Here is a 25628-nt window from a genome sequence, read left to right as displayed (position 1 = left end):
TCCTGAGTAGCTGGGATTACAGGTGCACACCATCACACCTGGCTAATTTTTGTATTTTTTAGTAGAGACAGGATTTCACCAAGTTGGTCAGGCTGGTCTCAAACTCCTGACTTCATGATCCACTTGCCTCAGCCTCCCAAAGTGCTAGGATTACAGGCGTCAGCCACCAAACCCAGCCTAAGACCTTCTTCTTTTTATTTTTTTTGAGATGAAGTTTCACTCTTGTTGCCCAGGCTGGAGTGCAATGGTGTGACTTCAGCTCACTGCAACCTCCACCTTTCCAGGTTCAAGTGATTCTCCTGCCTCAGCCTCCTGAGTAGCTGGGATTACAGGCACCCGTCACCATGCCCAACTTATTTTTGTATTTTTAGTAGAGACAGGGTTTCACCATGTTGGCCAGGCTGGTCTTGAACTCCTGACCTCAGGTGATCCACCCGCCTCGGCCTCCCAAAGTACTGGGATTACACACCACACCCAGACATTCTTAATTGAGTATCCCTCTTCAACCTCATTGGCTTCTCTTCTGCTCACTCAGTGTGTTCTCTTCATATTGACCTTGATCCCTTATTTCTTCTCTCCCTTCAAGAAGAATCTTCCTTTTCTTTCTACCAAACTCCAATAATTTATCAGTATAAGTCAGCTCCTTCAAGAAAGCTCCTCTCTTTCTCTTCCCACCTGTCCTCCATCTAAATTAGTTCTTTCACTCTTATTCTCTGCCACAGTTCATTATACTTCCTTCATACCACTTATATAAATTGTAATTATACCTACCTATATATATTTATTTGCTTACATTTTTACTGAGAGCCTTTCTCCTCTTGAGTAGGCCCACAAAGGCAAGTACCTAGTCTTTTTGCATCTGATCCCTTATAGGTTGATATTGAAACCTACATGGATTTTGTAAAAATTAATAAATACTTTTTGAATGAATGAATATTTAGTGAGTACTCTTCCAGATGCTGTAAGGAAGTAGAAATTAGAAAGTTTCTTGCCCTCAAGAAGCTCGCTGTGTACATATGCCATTTTTTATCTTGTATTTTGAAAACTGTACGTCAAAATTTCTGAAAGAGAATATTGCTAGGGAAATTCAAAAAAGAGATTTCTTAGGAATTCAAGAAAAACTTCCTGGAAAAGGTGGGCATTCTGGCTAAGCCTTAAAGAATGAGCTAGATTATAAATCAAAAAGATCAGGGGCCATGTTTTAGCTTTATCCTTAATTCTGGCACATTTTAGTGCGTGATAAATATTGAATAAATAATGGCAGGATTTGACATATATAGAAAATGAGGGGGAAAAATAAAAGGAACTCCAAGGAATTGTATAAGCCAGAAAACACATACAAATATTAAAGTGCTCAATTTATTGGGGGGCCGGGTGCAGTGGCTCATGCCTGTAATCCTAGCACTTTGGGAGGCCAAGGCAGGCGGATCACTTGAGGTCAGGAGTTTGAGACTAGCCTGGCCAACGTGGTGAAACCCTGTCTCTACTAAAAATATAAAAATTAGCTGGTCATGGTGGTTTATGCCTGTAATCCCAGCTATTTGGGAGGCTAAGGCAGGAGAATTGCTTGACCCCAGGAGGTAGAGGTTACAGTGAGCTGAGATCACGCCACTGCACTCCAACCTGGGTGACAGAGGGAGACTGTCTCAAAAAAAAAATATTGAGGAAAGTGAGTCGGTCAGTTTCAGTGGAACATATGAATGTAAAGGGGAGTAGATTGAGATAAGGCTGGAAAGATAAATCTGTAATAGACTTAAATGCCACATAGTGAGCTTAAAAATCAGTGTATCGGCCAGGTGCGGTGGCTCAAACCTGTAATCCCAGCACTTTGGGAGGCCGAGGCGGGTGGATCATGAGGTCAAGAGATCGAGACCATCCTGGTCAACATGGTGAAACCCCGTCTCTACTAATACAAAAAAATTAGCTGGACATGGTGGCGCGTGCCTGTAATCCCAGCTACTCAGGAGGCTGAGGCAGGAGAATTGCCTGAACCCAGGAGGTGGAGGCTGCGGTGAGCCGAGATCGCGCCATTGCACTCCAGCCTGGGTAACAAGAGCGAAACTCCGTCTCAAAAAAAAAAAAAAAAATCAGTGTATCCACATCAGAAGTTGGGGGTAAAGATACTTAGGTTTCTTTTTGCAGGCAGAAAGTAGTTCTTGGGAGTGCATCCTAAGAAGCAAATCACAGTGTGAGAAGTACATGCAAATAGTATCTGCAGTACAAATACTGGTTTAGCTTGGAGTACTGGTTCATCAGCATCATCACTGACAACAAGCAAGATTCAGATTCCTATGAGGCATCTTCTGTATTTGTCTTGGCTGGAAAGAGAATTTTGCTTCCTTCTATTTCTGGAAGGAGCAACACGCTTGCCTGACAAGTCCCCAGAGGTATTTGAATAGTTATTTTAGAATTTGTGTATTATTGAGGAGCACCATGCAATGACTGCTAAGATCCTTCTAATTCTTAGTGGGATTCTGTGACCCACAAATTAAGAGACAGGACACTCAGGTTTCAATTTCAGGCGATCTACATGTAGATGAAGAAATGACTCATGCATCTCTTTCCAGACCAAATTGTTTGGAACCAGACTTCTCTCCTTAGCTGAGTCAAGAAAGAGTGGCATCCAAGAGGGGCTCATTAAGCGTCTGCAATTGATAAAGATGAGAAAGAATTTTAGAATACTTTCATTCAATTGTTTCTCCTGCTATTTCTCAATACCATTCCATCAGTGTGATGATAGAAATGGGCACTGATTGAAAATACCATAAAAAAATTTTAGAGTATTTTGTGAGACCTAGTTTCAGTAGAGTTATTAGGAAAGGCGCAATATACTATGGATGTTCAGAGAGCTTAAAACTAGACCTTGGAGAATGAGGTGGGTTTGTTGCACTAGAGATTGTAAAGATGGGCGTTTCAGACTGAAGAAACAATGTAGGCAAAGATACCAGACAAGTGTGGGATGTTTCTCCGAGCGCTATCAACTTTGGCCATTGGACTTGTTTGGCTGGAATACAAAGTACAATAGACAGAAAAGGAAGGTAGGTTGGGTTCATTTTGTTTTGTTTTGTTTTGTTTTGTTTTGTTTGAGACAGAGTCCCACTCTTGCCCAGGCTTGAGTACAGTAGCATGATCATGACACACTGTGGCCTCGACCTCCTAGGCTCAAAGCAATCCTCCTACTTCAGGGCCTCCCTCAGTAGCTGGCACTACAAGTGCATAACACCACACCAGGCTTATTTTTTGCTTTTTTGTAGAGATGGGAGTCTCACTATATTTCCCAGGCTGGTCTCAAACTCCTGGGCTCAAGTGATCCTCCCACCTCGGCCTCCCAAAGCACTAGGATTACAGGCATGAGCCACCATGCCAGGCCTAAAATCATTTTTAAGTTGATCTTATCTTACAGTTTGTTCCATTTCCCCTGATGTCCTTTTATGTGGCACTTGTCAAGGTTTCATGCCTTAGAGACTTAATTCACATAAAAGATTTGCTTTAGCATTTAAGACCACTTAAAGGTTAATAGCAGCCAGCTATCTCTTCCCTTCTTCTACTTTGAGAAATAGATATGAGTTTTCTTTACAGTCTCTCTCCTCGTATTTGTCACAAAACACATATTTTCCAAAAGTATCTATGAAGGTAAATTTGGCCAGAAAATGTAAATATTCAGATCTCCCAAGAGCTTTACGTTTTATATGCTAGGCTTCTAAGCCTCCCAAGAGCTTTGTGTTTTTATACTCTAGGTGGAACTTCATGGATTATATAATTCAGTATTCTTACAATTAAGGAAAATGAAGCTCGAAAATATAAAATAACTTACCCAATGTAGTATATCACCTGTGTCCTCTCTCACATTTAAACTAGTTCTTTGCCTTTATATTTTGTTGTTTATATGGTAATTACATGGTCCATTCATGTTTACCCAGAAGACGTAGGTGACCTAGGGATTGGACAATGGGCATTTTAAAAATTAAGTTTGACTTTAGTGTATTTTCTCATGCAAATAATAGCCTTCAATGGCTCTATAATTCATCACGTAATCAGTTTCTCCAGGATCTGTCTTGTTCCGACAGGTTTCTCATCTCCTTTGCTCAGTTGGAACAGCTTTATAAGCTGGAGTGATGTAGGAAGATGAAATTTATGATGGAAGGGGATGACCTGAACCATTATCTGGAGAAAAAGTATTTATTTGTCTTATTCCTTCATTTTAAGAGATGGTGCAGGGGGTGGAGAGGCGGTCTCGCTATGTTGCCCAGGCTAGATTCAAATTCCCAGGCTCCAGTGATCCTCTGAGTAGCTGGGACTTCAGGCACGCATCACTGTCCCCAGCTTTTTTCTGTCTTGTTCTGATTAGAATTAAATCACAGGTTTTTTGTTTTTGTTTTTTCTTTCCATAAGTACAGTTAAAATAAGATTCTCAGGGCAGCTCCCGAGATATCGTCCTTTTTTGCTAAAATGGGTATTTTCAGCCAAGAGCTTGTGAATAAAGAAGCTATTCCTACTAATTCATAGCTTCTGTTTCATTCTTTTAAAAACTTGTCACTCCATGCAGCATTTCTTGTTTGTCTAGATCGTTAGCCCCCTCATAAATGAAGGCACTTAAAGTTTTAAGTGTAATTGTTTGAAGTAGTTTTTTCCTTTATGTCTCTGACAGTTGGTTACTTTTGATGCAGCTTATTAGTCTGATGTATGAGTAATTCATCCTCATAAATTCTGCTATTACTTGAGTATGGAATAGTTTGGCTTTTTTACATGAAAAGTACTTCAGGAAAGGCACATGGTGAAGAAAGAGAAAATACCTCCATCTGTCAGGGTCAGAAAAAAACGAGAGAGAGAGAGAGAGAGAATAATATAATGATAAGGATTATTGAAATCTGCAGATAATCACTAAATTAACTCTTGCCCAATTCTGTTAATATCTTTCTTAGCCCCAACATTGCTATGAAGAAAAGCAAGTGAGAATTTATTATAGATGATTCCTTGGAGTTATTATAACAAAGGCAAAAGGGAAAACAGTAGCCAGGTTTTCTTGGAGAAGTTTTAAAAAGATAAAATCTAAGATTTGTGTGTGGGTGTGTGAGGTAAAGGTAATTATAGTGGTGGGTTTGGGATAATTACTTTCCTGAGTGCAGACTGTCGTTGTAAGACTACCGTTGTAGCAAGTTTAATCTGGGGAGAGCAATATGTGTTTGAATATATATAATTATAAGGTATTTTACGTTTCTTTTTTTTCTTGTTGACCTGACCTATTTTCTTAGTACCACCAACGATCGTTTTACTTACCATTTTTAATGCGTTGGTATGGCACAACTTTAGGAGTATTTAAGTTTTTGCCAGTTCTGGCTGAGACCCATAGTTTACTCAGGCCTACCCTTTATAAGAGAAATGGATCAAATTAAGTATACCTATGATCACTGCACCTCAAGAAAGACATAGGCAAGGGAAAGGCAGCTAGAGTATCAAAAGGATTATATGGTTATATTAATCCAGTTATGGTCACATTTCTGTCAGTTAATTTGGGTTTCGTTTTATTTTTTGGTTTTTTGTTTTGTTTTTCTTTTTTTTAGTAGAGACAAGATTTCACCATGTTGGCCAAGCTGGTCTCAAACTCCTGACCTCAAGTGATCCACCCACCTTGGCCTCCCAAAGTGCTGGGATTACAAATGTGAGTCACTGCACCCAGGCTCTGTCAGTTAATTTGAAAGAGGAATATGAAGCCAGAACCCAGGGAATGAGTAGGAAACATTATAGCCTTTAAAAGGAAGAGTCTTCTCCATAAATATTTATCAAATTGTATTTTCCCTCCCACTTACTGGGAGCTACTATGTTTTTTCCAAGCAACTCCAATATATTGGCCTGGAATGCTACTAAGTTCTTTTTCTTTTTTTTTTTTTTTTTTAAAGACAAGGTATCACTCCTGTTCTCCAAGCTGGAGTGCATGGTGCGTTCATGGCTCACTGCAGCTGTGACCTCCCAGGATCAGGTGATTCTCTCACCTGAGCCTCTCAAGTAGCTGGGACTACAAGTGCACATCACCACACCTGGCTAACCTTTTTGTATTTTTAGTAGAGACAGGGTTTCCTTGGTTGCCCAGGCTGGTCTCAAACTCCTGGGCTGAAGTGATCTGCCTGCCTCGGCTTCCCAAAGTGCTGGGATTACAGGCATGAGCCACCATACCCAACAAAGATAATTTTAAAATTCACCTATAGAAGCAATCAAAACAAAACCAGAGCCGTTTCTCAGAATATCTACTAACTCCCTACAGGTCGTCAAAAGCCAGGATTCGCCCAGTTAAACTGGTTGCTTGATCATGTGGACATAGTCTATAAGCATCCGTGTTTGTGGTAGTGTACTGTCTTTGACCTTGAATTTTCTGTGTGTTTGCTGAAAACTTACAAGTCACCAAGCATAAGTAATGACTACAGAAAGCAGAAGATAAACTGGACAGATTTCTCTTTGTTTAATGTTTTTACAAATCTAAAAAGGAATATGACCCTAATCGTTTTAAGAATAAAGACTTTCTTCCTTATCATGGAAGCCAGGAAAGACTTTAGGCAGTCTCCAAAAGAATTGTCCGAGGCTCCAGATTGTATCTGTCTGAGCCAGAGAAGAGAGAGCCCATATGGCAGATGTATGACTACTTCTGTGTAGTCTTTTAGTACAATCTAATCTCCATAGTCCCTATGGATTATTATATCTTACTCTTATTGCACAATAGAAATAAGGCCAATGTTCAATGCTAAGACTCAGAATAGGCATCAGAATTTAGCTGTCTTGCAATTTCCTAACTTCTGACCCTAAATTCATACATATTTTTGTTAAAGATACTAGATTTTGCAGATTATGTCTGTGTGGGAGGTGATGGGGCAGATATAGGGAAAACTTTTTATGATCTCCAGAGGTTGACTATGAAAGACCCTTGACTACAAGGAGAATTTGAAAGCTGTTTGTATAAATATCATACCATACTTATTAAATGGGGGAGACGGGAAAGCAGCAGAAGGGCAGAGCTCTTCAACAGTCAATATAGCATGTGCTGTTTCCTATATTTAATGGCATTCAGAGCAATAGAAACAAGTTGGCATGTAGCCAACTTCAGGCACCTAACTGAAAATAAATGTTCCCTAGAAACAGAATAGTGTAAATCCTTCCTGAGAAAGAAACTCCTTTTCTTATTTTATATAAACTAAATTCCACATAAACTCATGATTAATTTTTTTAAATAGTCCATTCCTAGACCATTTCTCATCTTCCTTAAAGATCCAGAAGTCTGTGTGGGGGCCAGGTACAGTGGCTCATGCCTGTAATCCCAGTACTTTGGGAAGCCAAGGCAGGCAGATCACCTGAGGTCAGGAGTTCAAGACCAGCCTGGTCAACATGATGAAACCCTGTCTCTACTAAAAATACAAAAGAATAAGCTGGGTGTGATAGTGCACAACTGTAGTCCTGGCTACTTGGCAGGCTGAGGCAGGAGAATCGCTTGAACTGAGGAGGCAGAGTTCAGTGAGCCAAGATCGCACCACTGCACTCCAACCTGGGTGACGAAAGGAGACTCTGTCTCAAAAAAAAAAAAAAAAAAAAAATCAAAGGTTTCTTGCTTTTCTGTGCTAGAAGGAAGAGCTCTTATGAACTATTCACATGAGTGTTCATAGCCACTTCAGAAATCAGTACAGGCAGAAAGAGACTTGAGAGTAGTGTTTTTTGTGTTTTTTTTTTGAGATGGAGTTTCACTCTTGATGCCCAGGCTGGAGTGCAATGGCACAGTCTCCGCTTACTGCAGTGTTGGCCTCCCAGGTTCAAGTGATTCTTCTGCCTCAGCCTCCCAAGTAGCTGGGATTACAGGCGCCCACCACCACGCCCGGCTAATTTTTGTATTTTTAGTAGAAACAGGGTTTCACCATGTTGGCCAGACTGGTCTCAAACTCCTGACCTCAAGTGATCCACCCACCTCAGCCTCCCAAAGTGCTGAGATTATAGGTGTGAGCCACCCACCTGGCCTCAGTAATCATAATCTTTCTACCCTAGTTATAAACTCAACTTGGTAAATAAAATATTGTAGGGGGATTTTATCATAGATTGAAAGTTAGGAATCCTAAGGGGTTTATTGTTTTTCAGTTTCGTCCCTGAGTTACATATTCAGACTTTTTTCAGTTAGTATTTGTTAACAGTGGTAAGAGCTGGTAGGACCTATAGAGAGGCATCTGGTCATGAGGGATCCACCCCCATGAGTAAATTAGTGCTCACTCACAGGAGTGAGTGAATTATTGTCCTCACACGAATGGATTTGTTCCTGCAGGTTTGGGTCGTTATAAAGTGAGCCCACGTCTCTTTGCACATGCCCACTTGCCTTTCTGCTTCTCTGCCAGAAACCCAGCAGATGCTGGCACCATGCTCTTGGACTCTGCAGTCACCAGAATCATGAGGCAAATAAACCTCTTTTCTTTATAAATTACCTAGCCTCGGGTATTCTGTTATAGCCACACAAAACAGACTTAGACAGTATTCTTCTTTACAAATAATTTGTAAATTTGGCCTGGCATGGTGGTTCACACCTGTTATCCCAGAACTTTGGGAGGCCAAGGTGGGCGTATCATTTGAGATCAGGAGTTCAAGAGCAGCCTTGCCAACATGGTGAAACCTCATCTCCACTAAAAATACAAAATTAGCTGGGCATGGTGGTGCATGCCTGTAATCCCAGCTACTAGCGAGGCTGAGGCCGGAGAATCACTTGAACCCAGGAGACAGAGATTGCAGTGAACTGAGATCACGCCACTGCACTCCAGCGTGGGTGACAGTGAGACTCCGTCTTAAAAAACAAACAAATAATTTGTAAATTTGATGAAATGACAGAATAAGGATAGGAACAGTGAACAGCAGAGGTTTAAAACAAGAACAGGAGTTTTGGCCTGGAATTAACATGCATGCACATAGATTGTCCTAAAACCCGAAACCCAGTGAATCCATAAATACCACTTTACAAAGATTTTGCTAACTTTCCACCTGTCACTCCTCATTATTCTCTCATCCACAAGTTTCATTCATTGTAATTGCTTTACAAATCAAGAATCTTGATTCCATAAAAGTATAGTCTAGCTACATATGGACCTTGAACCAAATTAAACAGTTTTTAGAGCAGAAGTAGTTAAAGTTAGCTGTGGAGAAACTTGAATAAACCAAAAACAAAGAAACTTTAGAGAAACTTGAATAAACCAAAGACAAAGCAGTGCAGCTCATAATTACCATGAGGCTAAACTATTCTCATTACAAATAGAGCAAAGGCTGGCACAGTGTTCACGCCTGTAAACCCAGCACTTTGGGAGGCTGAGGAGGATGGGTCACTTGAGCCCAGGGGTTCAAGACCAGCCTGGCCAACATGGTGAAACCCTCTCTCTACTAAAAATACAAAAATTAGCTGGACATGGTGGCATGCACCTGTAACCCCAGCTACCCAGGAGGCTGAAGCAGGAGAATGCTTGAACCCAAAAGGTGGAGGTTGCAGTGAGCCAAGATTGCACCATTGCACTCCAGCCTGGGTAACAGAGTGAGACTCCATCTCAAAAAAACAAACAAACAAACAAACAAAACAAATAGAGCAAAGATTGCTGTGACCCTGGATTTTGACTTATTCTTATATCAGTGCCCATTTTTATTTTGGAAGCAGCTGAGCTTGGGTCATCTTAGATTAAAGCTATCAAAGGAAACAGGCTAAAATGAACCAATGCTAGTTTACCTCATGTAATTTGAATTTCTATTCTAGAGAGAATGGGTTAGGTATGTTTGATTGCTTTAGAAAATGAGTTATCCAAATACATATGGCACATCACTGATAAGTGGGAAGAGAAAAAAATATAATCACATTTATTATGCTTTAATAATTAACTTCTAAGTTTTTCTTTTTTTGATATCATTTAGGTTTGGCATATTCCTGTGGGATTTTTCCTAGAATAAGGCTTTTAGTGAGCATAAGGACTTACCAGGATTGGTTTGTGTTTGAGGCTACAGAGTGTACGTTTATATATTAATCTCTACTAGCTTTGTACCTTCCTATTCATATACCATTGGGTAAGCCTTGCATAGAATTCCATTACAATACATCCATTGTACACTGACAATGAGAGCAACTAGATTCTGCTGTTGTTCTATCTTGTAGTATATTTGGATGTGAAATGTAACCTTTACAGATGACAACACTTCAAAACAGGTGCATACTCTGAAAGGTTTTCTTGAGATTTGTATATACCATGTCCTGGATCTGAAGAGATTTGATAATGTGCCGTCATTGAGTAGATTTCTCTAATTGATAATGAGGGGCCTGAATAATTAAGAACATGTGGCTCTTCAAAATTAATGGTAATAATTAATATTATAAAAGTTCATCAAGGAAATCAAGGTTACAACTTTTAGGTAGTTTGTGGTTCTATAGTCTTGCTTTTTTAACAGTCCTTTACATGTTATCTTATGTCCCAAAATGAAAATTATAACTGTTCAGTTTCTCTTTCTAGCTTTTAGCCTTAAAGCTCCCTGAGGAAAGACTGTATGGTGCTCATTTCTTTATCTCCTTTGGTCTCAGAACAGAAGGCACTCTTGCAAATATTCACTGCCTCTTCCTGACCAGGATTCATGTGGATAATATGGAATGAAATAATCCTTTATGGTTTTCTTATGCTATAATCATTTTTCAGACTTATTAGAAGAGAACAATATTTGTGTCTTCTGCCTCTGTCTCTTTATGAGGATGTGTTAATAGTCTTCCTGGCTAGCGAAAATCTTTTCATTCTTACTGCATTTGTTTGGTTCCATATCATAATTTATGATCACTTAGATACCAGTGATTTCTCCATCCCACCATGATTGCCTCTTTATCTGAAAACAGCTGTCCACCTATCATTTGTCCCATCACTGACACTTTGCATATGGTCTCCATTTTATTGTGTATTGTGTTTTTTAATGTTTACTCTAAAAACATTGTAGACAAAGACCCTGTTATATATCTCTTTATGCCTCCAATCTAATCTCTTTATAGTAAGGGTATTAATAATACCAGATTGTCAAGCTCTATAATTATAAAATGATGTAGTGTCTGGCATGAAAGTGGATCTCTAATTATGCCTACCTGATGCTTTGCCTTATCCATCACTAGTAATAAGAACCTGTTTCTTAAGCCAGCTGTCATAGAACCATGGGGTAGGAGTTAACAAGGAAAAAATAGATAAATAGATGACTCCCTTAATCTACATAAATTTCCTACCCACAGTCTTTTTTTTTTTTTTTGAGACAGAGTCTCCCTCTGTCACCCAGGCTGGAATGCAGTGGTGCAATCTTGGCTCACTGCAACCTCCACCTTCCAGGTTCAAGTGATTCTCATGGCTCAGCCACCCAAGTAACTGGGATTACAGGTGTATGCCACCACACCCAGCTAATTTTTTTGTATTTTTTAGTAGAGATGAGGTTTTACCATGTTGACCAGGCTGGTCTCAAACTCCTGGCCTCAAGTGATTTGCCCACCTCAGCCTCCCAAAGTGCTGGGATTACAGGCATGAGCCACCACGCCTAGCCAGTTTCTTCTTTATCGCTTAGTAATTTTGTCCTATTTCCCAGCTTATTTCCTTCACAGCATGATATTCTGTTTATTGTTTCTCTCCCCATCAGGAACCTTGTTTGTCTTATTCACTGTTGAATTATTAGCACTTAGTTCAGAGTTTGGTATGTAATAGAAGTTTGATAAATATTTATTTATTGAATAATGAGAAGCATACTTGGTTTCATGAACATGAATACCTTGGAATTTTTAAAACCACTTTTTCTTCCACAGACTGGAGTTGAGGGACACATAAGAGAATCCACAGGTGGCCCAGCACAGTGCCCTGGGGCCCTGGAGCACCAGGGTTTATCGTGTGCCTGCTGGGGAGGTGGCCGTAGCGGAACGGCCTGTGGGGTCGGGATGTTGGGGCTGCCCATGGACCCGGAGCAGAGGGTGCAGGAGCCATGGCACACTGGCTTTGTGCTAGGGCTGGACGTGGGCAGTTCTGTGATCGCTGCCATGTCTGTGACCAGGCTGCACGGGTTTGCGGCTCCAGCAAAGTTAGAAGGTCTTTATCCTCAAATTAGCTGGGTAGAAATTGATCCTGATGTTCTTTAGATTCAATTTGTTGCTGTATTAAAAGAAGCAGTCAAAGCTGCAGGAATACAGATGAATCAGATTGTTGATCTTGACATTTCAACACAGAGCGCAACTTTTATTACGTGGAACCAGAAAATGGGAAATCATTTTCACAACTGTATAAGTTGGCAAGACTTAAGAGCTGTTGAACTTGTAAAATCTTGGAATAATTCTCTTCTAATGAAGCTACTTCACAGTTCTTGCCAAGTGCTTCACTTTTTCTCTGGAAGTAAATGAGTTTTTGCAGCCAGTTTGTTCACTTTCACAACCCAGCAGACTTCTTTGAGATTGGTCTGCATTTTACAGAACCTGAGCAAAAGGCAGCTGAAGAAGAAAATTGTTGCGTTGAGACTATTGATACCTGGCTGTTATATAAGCTCACAAAAGATTCTCTATATGCCACAGATTTTTCAAATGCTAGTACAACTGGACTTTTTGACCCATATAAGATGTGTTGGAGTGGGATCATTACCTACTTAATTTCAATACCATTTCTCTTGTACCTCCTGTGAGGGACATAAGCCACAATTTTGGATCCTGGATGAAGAGATATCTGGTGTGCCTGTACCACTCGGTGCCTTGGTTGCTGACCAGCAATCAGCCATGTTTGGAGAGTGCTGCTTCCAGACAGGTGATGTGAAACTGACCATGGGAACTGGGACATTTTTGGATATTAACACTGGAAATAGCCTTCCACAGACTATTGGAGGTCTTTATCCATTAATTGGGTGAAAGATAGGGCAAGAAGTCATATGCTTAGGTGAAAACAATGCAGGAGACACTGGTACTGCCACAAAATGGACTTAACAGTTAGAGCTTTTCACAGATGCTGCTGAGACTGAAAAAATGTCCAAAAGTGCAGAGGATTCTGAAGGAGTTTGTTTTGTTCCATCTTGTAGTGGATTACAGGCTCCATTAAATGACCCCTGGGCATATGCCTCTTTTATGGGGTTTGAAGCCTTCCACCAGTAAATACTATCTCTCAAGAGCAATATTGAAATCAGTAGCTTTCAGAAACAAACAGTTATATGAGATGATGCAGAAAGAGATTCATATTCCTGTAACAAAAATGTGGGCAGACAGAGGAGTCTGTAAGAACAATTTTGTCATGCAGATGACTTCAGACCTGCTGACGTTGCCATGTCATTCCTGGGTGCAGCTTATCTAGCTGGCCTTGCTATTGGGTTTTGGACTGACAAGGAGGAACTAAAGAAACTGAGACAAAGTGAAGTGGTGTTCAGGCCACAGAAAAAATGTCAAGAATATGAAACAAGTATGGAAAACTGGGCCAGAGCAGTGAAATGCTCCATAAATTGGTATAACAAGACATAGAACTAAATGAAATGATCAAAACCATAGATGGCTGATTTATGTGACGTGCAGATGAGATAAAGCTCAGGGATAACTAACATGACAATGACTGAAAGGAGAAAATTTTAAATAAGCTTCATAACTTAAGAACCATTGCTTTTAAAAAAAAAAAAAACAAAACGAAAAGTCTTATTTTTTCCCCTAAACCATGGTAAGGCAGCAATACTCAAAACTTTATATCTTTTATTTTGTAGCAAATCCCAAAGAACATTAGTCATTTCCAACCATATTTTGACAGTTATAGGTTCTCTTCCTTTTTATACTGAGTCAGTGGTACACAGGAACATAATGATTTTCCTTTTAAGCTAATGGTTCTGGGTCAAGCACCATGCACATTGTTCCAAAACTATGTGAAACTATTTCTTTAATTCTTTAAAATTAAGTGGGCTATTTGAAGGACATATAGCTAAAAAGAAAGAATGACTGAGAAAATGTGGAATTTTGAAACATTAATATTTTATGTTTAAAGCCATAATTTTCTAATATTATATCTAAATATGAGCTTAGTATGACCCTCTCAGACAAGCTTATGAGTTAATGCTTTCCTTTACTGGTCTTAAAGACACTGCCTTGATTTTTCCTTGTTCAACCAAAATCTGAGCATTCTTTCTATGTTGAAAACACTGAAAAACTAATTTTAGTTAATGAACTAAAAAGAATATTGATTTTTAAGAAACAGAAAAATACTACTTATTTTCCTTCTCAAATAACATTTCTTTCAAAAACTGCTGACTGAAGTATAACATGCTGTTAGTTAATGTAAATCTTCCCTTTCTCTTGTTCTTTATCTTTCTTCGTTGTTTAGATGCTTATATAAATGTCTTTCGTTTTTATTAAGTGCCTAATTGACAGAGCTTAATTTGAAGAAAGTGCCCTAATTTATTGACCACTTAAGAATTGTCTTTATTGGGGTATTTATTTGTTCCTGCATCTTTTTGATGTTTGTTCAGTCTACTCATCCCTTTGAGTATGTGCTGTGGATAGCTGATAGAGGGGAGGAGAGTGCATCTATGGTCAGGAATGCCCTTTGGCCACTTAGCCAGAGATCCACAGGGAACAGCAGGGACAGTCTTATATTCTCAGACTTTCTTGCAAGAAATAGTGAAGAGGAGTAAGTTGTGAGTAGTGTCAAGCTGGATGTAGAATTGTCCTAAGGCAGTTGACCCCACCTTCTAACCTGTTTTCACTTTATTTGCCCCTCCCTACATTTGGGGTAGGTTCCATTTGGATATGCAGCAATAATGACTTATTTCTCTCTTGGTCGGGATTTATCACATAAAATCCTTTTATTATAGAGCTGGCTATTTAGTTATATAATAATCTAAAGGAGAGACTTACAATTTTGTTTTTGCTGTCATATATGTCTATTTTGGAGACAGGTATGATAAAACTAGAAGTCAAACTGCATTTCTGCAAGTTCCATTTAAATAAACTTCAGGTATCTTCTTAATCTAATTTTCTGATGAAGGCATTGTAGCAACTATATATTATCATTAAATCTACTAATGAAGATTTGGAAATATTTTTATTATTAATAAATAGAGGTGTTTTATTTACTGTAAAAAAAAAAGAGAGAGAGAGAGAGAGAGAATTCACCGACACCTTCCCCTCCACACACCCCAACTTCCCACTCTCCCACTCCGACTCTAGCTATAGGAATTATTGCTCCTGGGCTGAGCTTGGTGGCTCATGCCTGTAATCCCAGCACTTTGGGAGGCCAAAACAGGCGGATCACTTGAGCTCAAATGTTCAAGACCAGCCTGGCCAACATGGTGAAACCCCCATCTCTACTAAAAGTACAAAAATTAGCCAGGTGCGGTGGCATGCACCGTTCATCCCAGCTACTTGGGAAGCTGAGGCACGAGAATCACTTGAACCAAGGAGGTGGAGGCTGCAGTGAGCTGAGATCACACCACTGCACTGCATCCTGGGCAACAATGCAAAACTCTGTCTTAAAAAAAAAGAAAGAAAATAATTATTGCTCCTTGGTTTATGTCCCAGATGGACTTTTGCAGCAATATAGTGACGTGGTAGTAAAGATACAAGGCTGAATTTGTAGTTGTCTAGACTTAATTTAATATAGAGTATCCAATTTATACCTTGTTTTTCATGCTCTTCACTCTAATGTCCTGGTAGGATTGAAATTGTATCTAAAGTCTGAGCACACTGCTTGCCTAAGGCTACAGTAGACCTTTCTTCAAATTTAAATTAGCTGAAGGCTGTTTGTCCTGTATGTTAAAATGTAATCAAACTATCCTGATTAGGCACAGGGCACAGCAATTAGGTGAATTATCTGAAGTCCTTGCTTTTTATCTGCTGACATTTATGATTAGAAAGCTTTAAAGCAGTTAAATTTCGTTAATGGCATCCATTTGTATCTTATTACAGAATGTCTGCTTCCTGCAACCCAAAGAAGCTGCTTTTCTTCTCCTTATCTAATATTTAAGTTTGAACATATATTAAACATACCTGTTAAAGGAACTATACTATCTGGGCGCAGTGGCTTACACATGTAATCCCAACACTTTGGGAGGTCAAGGCAAGAGGATTGCTTGAGCTCAGGAGTTTCAGACCTGCCTGGGCAACATAACAAGACCTCGTCTGTACAATAAAACAAAAAATTAGCTGAGTGTGGTAGTGGTCTAGGCCTGTGATTCCACCTACTCAGGAGGCTGAGGTTGAGGCTGCAGTGAGTTGCACTCCAGCCTCGGTGACAAAGCAGACCCTGTCTCAAAAAAAAAAAAAAAGGAACAATCTGCAGAATAAGGGTTAGGCATCTGTAGCCCTAGGTGTAAACCCTTTTTCTGCTACAGTCTCCAAAAGTGATCTCTATTAGCAGAAGTTCCTTCTCTCTCCATTGTAGATTATGAAAAAAAAATTCTGAGTAAAGATGCTAGGAGAACATTCATTTATTAGGTGAATTCCATATAGACAAAGTATTTACCAAGAAACAAGCCCAGGAGCAGGGGACCACCAGATTGCTTGGTGAACTGGCTTGGGTCAGAAATGGAGCAGGTCAAAACTCTTGTGCTAATCAGCAGTGGGATCATGCCTGTGAATAGCCATTGCATTCCAGCCTGACCAAATAGCAAGATTCCATCTCTAAAAAGATTTTTAAAAAGAAATAAGATTTTTATATCCTTAATTATTATATATAATTATAATTAAGGATATAATTATATATATTAAGGATTAATATATTAAGGATATAATTATATCCTTAATTATATATAATAAGAATCTTTCTCTTTGTCTTAAAAGAATCTTCTGCTGACTTTCAACTTTTCCCGGAAAAAATGGATCATTCCCACCATATGGAGATGAGCTATACAGACCCCAACAGTACCATGCCACCTTCTCACCATCACCCAACCACTTCAGCCTCACACTCCCATGGTGGAGGAGATAGCAACATGATGATGATGATGATGGTGAGTGCCATAGGAGGGGCAATGCGGGCCCTTTCCCATCCACTTGGGTAATAGAAATAATGGAATTGTAGTACTGGAAGTTTATTATCTTCAATGGTCAATTTACCAGTGAGGAAAACTAAAGCAGACCCGAGCAAGTCAACTGATTTGCTCAAGATTATATAGCAAGTTACTTACAGAGTCACACCAGAACCAAGATTTTAGGCTTCTTTCTTCGGTAATCCCTTCTAAAATCGACTATTTTCCGAATTAAGTTCTGGTCCTTATGCTTTGTGTGGAAAAGAGAAAAAGACAAAAGTTGATGGTGGGGGCCTAGGAGAGTACTCATGGTTGGTACCTGTGGTAGTAATGCTCAAGTAATGGCAAAAGCCTCCCACTCGCATGAATGTCTCTTCTTATTATCCAGGTCTTCTACTTTTAAATGTTCTAAGCTTCTTTGCCCATAATTCTCATTTAGAATTATCATTCCTCTCTAACTGACTTGTTTTGGTTTTCTGGCAGCCTATGACCTTCTACTTTGGCTTTGAGAATGTGCAACTACTGTTTTCCGGTTTGGTGATCAATACAGCTGGAGGTGAGTAAGCCATCAGGTAGTGTTGGAAGGGGATAGTCACATGAGAGACAGTGACAAATAATTTGGAAGTCCAGTACCTCTTTCTGTCCTGATTACTGAGTCAACATGGTAATGATGCATGACCATCTTGGTTCCTATTTTCCTACCTAGAAGGTAGGAAACACAGTACTTTTTTGGTCCTTTGGTAAACCTCCCTTAACTAACATGTATGTTTTGGAGCTCTAAAACATAATTTAGATACCAGATCGAAGTCATTTGCAATCCATTTTCTTTCATTCTTTTCCAGAGTGTTTACTTTTTTTTTTTTTTTTTTTTTTGAGATGGAGTTTCACTCTTGTCACCTAGACTGGAGTACAATGGCAGCAATCTTGGCTCATTGCAATCTCCGCCTCCCAGATTGCAATCTTGGCTCATTGCATTCTGCTGCCTTAGCCTCCCAAGTAGCTGGAATTACAGACACCTTACTACCACGCCCAGCTAATTTTTGTATTTTGTTTGTTTTGAGATGAAGTCTCACTCTTGTCACCCAGGCTGGAGTGCAATGGTGTGATCTTGGCTCACTGCAACCTCTGCCTATCGGGTTCAATCAATTCTCCTGCCTCAGCCTCCTGAGTAGCTGGGATTACAGGCACCTGACACCACGCCTGGCTAATTTTTGTATTTTTAGTGGAGACAAGGTTTCACCATGTTGGCCAGGCTGGTCTCAAACTTCTGACCTCAGGTGATCTGCCTGCCTCAGCCTCCCAAAGTGCTGGGATTACAGGTGTGAGCCACCACGCCCGGCCAAACTTTTGTATTTTTAGTAGAGATGGAGTTTCACCATGTTTGCCAGGCTGGTCTCAAACTCCTGACTTCCAAGTGATCCACCCGCCCCAGCCTCCCAAAGTGCTGGAATTACAGGAAGCCACTGTGCCTGGCCTCAGAGTGTTTACTTATTAGTCCTGAACATAAGACTAAGTCAAGTTCAAACACCACAAAATAAGTTAAAAACTATTGCTCTAATATAATACTTCTATTTTACGATAAATTAAGTGACACAAAGAGTGAAATGACTTGCCCTCAATCATAGAGTTAATATGTCAGAACTAGGACAAGGACCCAGATCTTCTAGAGCTACCTAGACCAGTGTTCTTCTAGTCTACCAAACTATGGCCCACATCCTCCCGATTCTTGGCATGGCCACCTTAGTCACGCCTAGTTTGGGGGTAGATGATTACCCATCTCTTTGTGTCTATTGTGTTGTATGGTATACTTTAAATTTAACTTGTGCAAACTCAGTAGTCAGTTGGACTGTCTTAGGTAACAGATGTCTCTTTGGAGCCACAAAATCAATTTGTTTTGGGAAGAAGGAGAGCATTTAGTTCATGTAATGTGTTAAATTAACAGTTTGAATACATTTATATCACTACCAACATGTCACAGTGTGACTTAGAATTGAAATCCCTATTCAGGAAATGTAGTCAGTCATTTATGAAACTAAATTGTTTTATTCCCTGTTTCCATATTCTACACTGTGTATTTCAGTGTAACCTAATTTGATGACATCAAGCAGTCTGACCAAAAGGTTATTATTGTTCTGATTGTTTTTCTTATCTTAATCAGAAAGTAAATATGTTCTTGGCAGAGGCAGTGGTTTTCAGTTACACCATCTTAGCTGTTCTCTTATCTGGGTAAGAGAAGAGGTAATAATATAATGTCTTCAAAAATTAAGAGTAGCATTTTTTTCTATGTGTCTTACTAGCTGGACAGCACATTGGCTAATGATTTTGCACATGTTTGACAGTACTACCATATTTTCCTTCCATACTTAGAAATGGCTGGAGCCTTTGTGGCAGTGTTTTTGCTAGCAATGTTCTATGAAGGACTCAAGATAGCCCGAGAGAGCCTGCTGCGTAAGTCACAAGTCAGCATTCGCTACAATTCCATGCCTGTCCCAGGACCAAATGGAACCATCCTTATGGAGACACATAAAACTGTTGGGTAAGAACTGAACAGATCCAGATGAAGTCCTAAAGAGCTCGATCAGTTAAGCAACATGGTAATGATGCATAACCATCTTGGTTCCTATTTCCTACCTAGAAAGGAAAGCAGCTATTTGATCAGTAGCAGCCCTCTTCTTGAGTTAGTAGTTCTGTATGACCTTGATCAAAACTGTCCTTGGAGGTCTGGGTTTGTAGGTCATAAGCAGGCCAAAGGAGGAGTGAGAAGAAGTCTTCTGCAAATACGAATGTTTCTTCTGAGTTGTACATATTGGTCACTTTGGAAGAAGGGATGTGAGGAATCCATATTTTATAATGTTTCCAAAATAATAACAAGTTAAGAAATTCAGGTCAAGAATGGCAAATGGCAGTTGATTCTGTAAAAAGTTACACCTAGTCAGCTCTGTCCTCTTTTTGTTTAAAATGTAAGACTGTATTGATTTCTGTGTTCTGTCTAAGAAAATATTTCAATGATTATTGATTTTTCCCATAGATTGGCAAATGCTTTTTGAGATTGTTTTAATAAAACGTAAGTCTTAAAACCAAGTTGGACCTTAAGAAATCCTATAGACTGACATCCTGCTTTCAAGCAAGCAGTGTTTATTCCTATTGTACTGATGAGCTTATTGAGGCCCAGAAGGATTGTGACCTATCTAAAGTGATACAGGGGATGAGTAGCCAGGTCTCCTTATCCCTATTTAAGTGATTTCTACTACACTACCCAACCCTCAATTCTATTTTTTTTTTTTCCAGAGCCAAGTTTTCCCTCTATTGCCCAGGCTGAAGTGTAGTGCCACGATCTTGGCTCACTGCAACCTCCACTTTCCAGGCTTAAGCATTCCTCCCACCTCAGTCTCCTAAGTAGCTGCTACAGGCATGAGCCATCACGCCCAGCTAATTTTTTAATTTTTTGTAGAGAGGATATTTTGCCAGGTTGCCCAGGCTGGTCTAAAACTCCTGAGCTCAAGCAATCAGCCCACCTTAGCCTCCCAAAATGCTGAGTTTAAAGGCTTTGGCCACCACCCCTAGCTTCTGTTGCCATTTTTGTAGTATATAAACTTTGCAAAGGTGGGAAGCCTAAAAATATTTTTAGGCAGATAAGCCTGAGAGGGTTTATGGCCTCCCTTTCAGGATCTAAGGTGGAGGTAAGTTGGGATTTCTCCTTGTCCTTTCTCCTCCTCCTGAAAAGAGTTCCTCCTGCTGCAGGAACCACAACCATATCTGGCCAATGCTTATAAGCCTGACAGCCCTATGCTGTTTCATTTCTAGGGACCAATCAAAGAACATTCAAGTACCCATGAGTTGCCAGAGTGGCTGTCCAGTTCCAGCTGAGCTCATGGCAAGAACCCTTCCCTCTTTTCCTGATCTGCAGAACTCCTAGGAGTCCCTGACTGTTGTGTTCCTGTTTACTCTCCAGGCAGCAGATGCTGAGCTTTCCTCACCTCCTGCAAACAGTGCTGCACATCATCCAGGTGGTCATAAGCTACTTCCTCATGCTCATCTTCATGACCTACAACGGGTACCTCTGCATTGCAGTAGCCGCAGGGGCCGGTACAGGATACTTCCTCTTCAGCTGGAAGAAGGCAGTGGTAGTGGACATCACAGAGCATTGCCATTGACGTCAAACTCTATGGCGTGGCCTTATCGATTGCAGTGGGAAGCTGTTCGAGACTTGAAGACGTGATTCCTGCTCCAATCATCCCTTCTTGCTCCTCTTTGTGTGCACACATGTGCGCACACACACACAAACACCCCTGCTCAACAGAGGTTTAGTTTACAGTCTCTGAGCTAGTTACTAAAGTAGTAACCTCCCAAATTGTTTTTTCTAATAAGCTGAGATTCCCATTTCTTGTAAGAAGAAGCCACCCATCAGATGTTGTTTCCTCCTCTATTATCTTAGAGCCAAGTTATATGTTCTTGTCTAGTCCACGTAGCTTTCTTTTCAATGACTTGATCATCTGCTTCCTTTTATAATTTTTAACAGATAGTAAATTTGGTGGTTTTTTTCCCTGGGTCAGTGATGGAAAGGGGTTAACTTCAGCCAGGATTAATTGCAGCTGAGGGAAATTCTTGCCCAACTAAACCCAGAACTCAAACATAGCATTAGAAAATAAGGTCCCGGGCCAGGCGCAGTGACTCATGCCGGTAATTCCAGCACTCTGGGAGGCCGAGGCAGGCTGGATCACCTGAGGACAGGAGTTCAAGAACAGCCTGGCCAATGTGGTGAAACTCTCTCTCTACTAAAAATACAAAACTAGCTGGGCATAATGGTGGGAGCCTGTAATTCCAGCTACTTGGGAGCCTGAGGCAGGAGAATCGCTTGAACCTGGGAAGTGGAAGTTGCAGTGAGCCGAGATGGCACCATTGCACTCCAACTTAGGCAACAAGAGTAAAACTCCATCTCAAAAAGAAAAAAGGAAAGAGGTCCAGTTTTGGATTCAGTGAGTGGGAAATACACTGTGCCTTTCTCTAGATATGATGCGTTACACCAAAATCTTTGTAGTGTGCAGAGGGGTGGTTTGACACTAAATACAGACTGAGAGCTTGCAGAGTGTGTATTCTCGGATGGCTGACTCATCCACTTGCATTCCCACTTAACACTTTGATTAGCATGAAATTGCCAATCAAAAAAATGACAATCAATTTGAGAAAACAGAAATAGATATTTTTAAATAAAATCATTCGCAGTTTGCTTTGACTTGATACCTTAGTTTGTCCCAGCTGAAGTGAAGCAAAAGAGTTTGAATTATTTTTCCCATTATTGTTTTTGCATGTCTGCCTCTAAAATAAGTGATTTTCAAGCTTTAGTGTCATCAGAATCACCTGTAGGGCTTGTTAAAACACTAGTTGCTGGGCCTTAACCAAAAAGCCCCCAAATTGGCACTTCTGAGTTCCTGCTGATGTTACAGGGGACCACATTTGAGAATCTCTGCGTTAAGCTAAGGAAATAATTTCCTCATGGGTTGGGCTGCTTGGTATTGAGCATGGAAATTTGAATTGCTGATTGGTAGATGGTGTGTCTGGACTTAACTCACGTAGTAAATACTGCTGACCAATACCTAATCATTCCTTTTTTTCACCTCCACCTGTGTGTATGTGTACCCAAGCACACATGCATGAAGGGCTTCAGCCAAAGTATTTTTACTAGCCTATATGAAGTCACTAGTCCTTATTTTTAAAGGTTTCTTGGAAGTAGTTTGATTGTTGAGAGAGACCTTTGATCTGCAGTGTAAATCTACCAGTCATGGGCCAAAAGGGCAAAAGCCCAGCTTCCTCTTTGGAAAGACCTGGTTTGCTGATGGTCAGATTTTCCTCAGGCTCCAACAACTGTGCTCATACCAAGCAGATCCTCATTTTCCATATAGCCATCTTTGTTATTTGTGGGGGTTTAAGTACATTACAAGTGGCCAGAACCCCTGTTCTCAATGAAGAATCACATTGGATTTTTATTCTGTTCAGCTGTAGTCTACACTGCAGTCTTATTCCCAGTCCAAACTACCTCTGTAAATTGATTTGTCTTGTGCTGGTTGTTAAATCCTGCCCTCCCTGGTGCTAGATCCAGTTGTGCCTCAGGGCAGAGGAAACAAAACACAGATACTCTGTTGGCCTGTATTGTAGTTTTGAAGTTTGTACTTTCTCCATGGGTGCCAGTTAAATATTGGAGAGCAAGGAATGTGTACTTGTATGGCTTTGAACCAAGAGAGGGTTATGAGCCTCTGGATTGAGGTTAAAATCCAAGAACCAACATTTAGAGCCTTGTGCTTTTCTCTCATTCCAGAGCTTTGTGCCTCTCTCTCATTCCATCCCCTTGTGATGATGATACTTAGCAAGAGTAGAGTGAATAACAGGTACTGACAAAGTCCAACATAAAGGTATAATACAGCCTGTTGTCTCGAGCCAAGAAATCGTAAAACCATGAGAAATAAATAGGAATCAATAGTTAGTAGTGACTCGTGCTCTCTAGAAATTTCAGCATGAACTGCTATAGAATACCCTCCCAGCAACAGAACCTTATCAGTAAGGTAAAAACAAGGCCAGCCAGACACAATGGCCCACACCTGTAATCCCAACACTTTGGAAGGCCAAGGTAGGAGGATGGCTTGTGTCCTGAAGTTCGAGACCAGCCTGGGCAACATAGTGAGATCCCATCTCACTAAAAAAAAAAATTAGCTGGGTGTGGTGGTGCACACCTGTAGTCCTGGCTACTTGGGAGGCTGAGGAGGATTGCTTTAGCCCAGGAGGTTGAGGCTGCAGTGAGCCATGATTACACCACTGCACTCAGCCCAGGTGACAAAGCAAGATCCTGTCTCAGCAAAAAAGGAAAATTCAAGGCCAGTTAAGACAAAATACTATGACTTTGAAATTCACAGAAAGAAATATCAACTTGGATTAGGTCTTCAGGTATTCAGGATAATCTCCTGAAAAACCTGAATTTCAGAGATTCTTGGACTAGCTGCCAAAGGATGAAGCTATTGAAGGAGAAAAACAAAGCTCAAAGCTTAAATTTCATCTTGAACTCTTGGATTGTGATAATACAATGATTTCATTAACTTTTCATTTCTGTATACCTGCATTTGGAATTTAATGCTTCACTGTTCATTTTGGGTCTAAACTTCTCTCTTCCTCCTTCTCCATTCACATCTATTAGATGACTGCATCACCATTTCTTTGGCCCCTTACTCTGCTGTCCTTTCCCTTTTCTTTCAGTTTTTAATCTCATATGTCTAGTGTATTAAATCTCCCTAGCCCTCATGCAGTAAACAATGCTATGCTGTGGATATAAATACCAACCAAAAAGTGGTATTTATAAACCTGTTAGAGACTTTAAGTCTGCTTCAAGAGGCAGGTGCCCCACTGGAATTTCTATAAGGCTGGTACCCTCCCCAGAGTTACAGAATCTTAGGTGCTGTCTCTAGTCTGTGATGGAGGAACATGCAGCATCCCCATTGCCCACAAATGGAATCCTCACTGTATCCACCAGATTAGAAATTAAGGTTTCTTCACTACTTCTATGGTAGGGTTGTCTGAAATTCCCTTTCAGACTGTGGGTACTGGTCTTGGGTTCTAGTTATAAGGGGTTCCTTATAAGGCGCAGGCAGAGGGGAGTACACTTTCATGTCATTTAATTTTAATCCTGCCCTCTCCAGCTGCTTCTTCAGAAGATACATCAAAAGATACAAAGTCTGGGCCGGGCACAGTAGCTCACACCTGTAATCCCAGCACTTTGGGAGGCTGAGGTGGGCGGATCACCTGAGGTCAGGAGTTCGAGACCAGCCTGGCCAATGCAGTGAAACCCCGTCTCTACTAAAAATACAAAAATTGGTCGGGTGTGGCCGCGTGCGCCTGTAATCCCAGCTACTCGGGAGGCTGAGGCATGAGAATTGCTTGAACCCAGGTGGTAGAGGTTGCAGTGAGCCAAGATCGCACCACTGCACTCCAGCCTGGGCAACAAGAGTGAAACTATGTCTCAAAAAAAGATACAAAGTCTGCATTTGATATAATGCCTTAATTACTGGGTCTACAATTAATATTGACTGTTTTAGATTGTAAGCTCCTGGAGAGCAGTATTGCTGTAGTAGGAATGTTTTAACAGTGTCATATACAAAAGAACAAAATAAATATTTTGATTTTGTGATTCTATGCAAGTCTTTCTACCCAGAGTGATAACACAATAAGCTAGTCTCTTCATCGTCTGCAGAGTCTGGCCATTACCGTCAGTTTTTAAAGTGTCAGTATTTTAGGTGGTATGATCCTTTTAGATTTTCATCTCACTCTCCTCCTACTCTACTTAAAATGACATGCCTAGTACATGCCAGAAGATTGACGTGACCTTCTGCACAGGAGACAGGGTCTTCACAAAGCCACAAGTATTTCAGTATATTAAGGATTCCTCAATTTAAAAGCCAACTTTTGTCACATGATAATCCATTCCCTGTTTTTGCTGTTAGGCAAGAGGTTCTGAGCTGGGCCTGTAGGAAGTTCACTGCCATAGCTTGAGAGGTAGTGACCCTGCCAGTCCCTTTGGTAATGCCAAAATGCTGACATTACTTGCTCTTCCCACTGACCCCCAGTGAGCCTCTTGCCATCAGCACCATTCCTAGTGTCTTCCTTAGTGTAGT

The 25628-nt window shown here is 40.4% G+C and overlaps 1 protein-coding gene across 1 annotated transcript; it reads left to right on the top strand.

Annotated features, from left to right (window-relative positions):
• Positions 1 to 9574: 9574 nt before the first annotated feature.
• Positions 9575 to 25149, top strand: SLC31A1 (solute carrier family 31 member 1). The gene is given in 10 exon segments (XM_012461856.3): positions 9575 to 12023; positions 12026 to 12071; positions 12073 to 12464; positions 12467 to 12643; positions 12646 to 12690; positions 12693 to 12785; positions 16787 to 16956; positions 17458 to 17530; positions 19342 to 19510; positions 20927 to 25149. Coding segments are annotated over 10 exon segments (1653 nt in total). The 5' UTR covers positions 9575 to 11737; the 3' UTR covers positions 21129 to 25149.
• The last annotated feature ends 479 nt before the right edge of the window (positions 25150 to 25628 follow it).

The sequence above is a fragment of the Aotus nancymaae genome, unplaced genomic scaffold, assembly GCF_030222135.1.
Source record: "Aotus nancymaae isolate 86718 unplaced genomic scaffold, 86718_ANA_hifiasm-v0.15.2.pri h1tg000003l, whole genome shotgun sequence".
Taxonomy (NCBI): Eukaryota; Metazoa; Chordata; class Mammalia; order Primates; family Aotidae; genus Aotus; species Aotus nancymaae.
The sequence above is the reverse complement of the archived record's forward strand: the minus strand, read 5'-3'. Positions and strand labels throughout refer to the sequence as shown.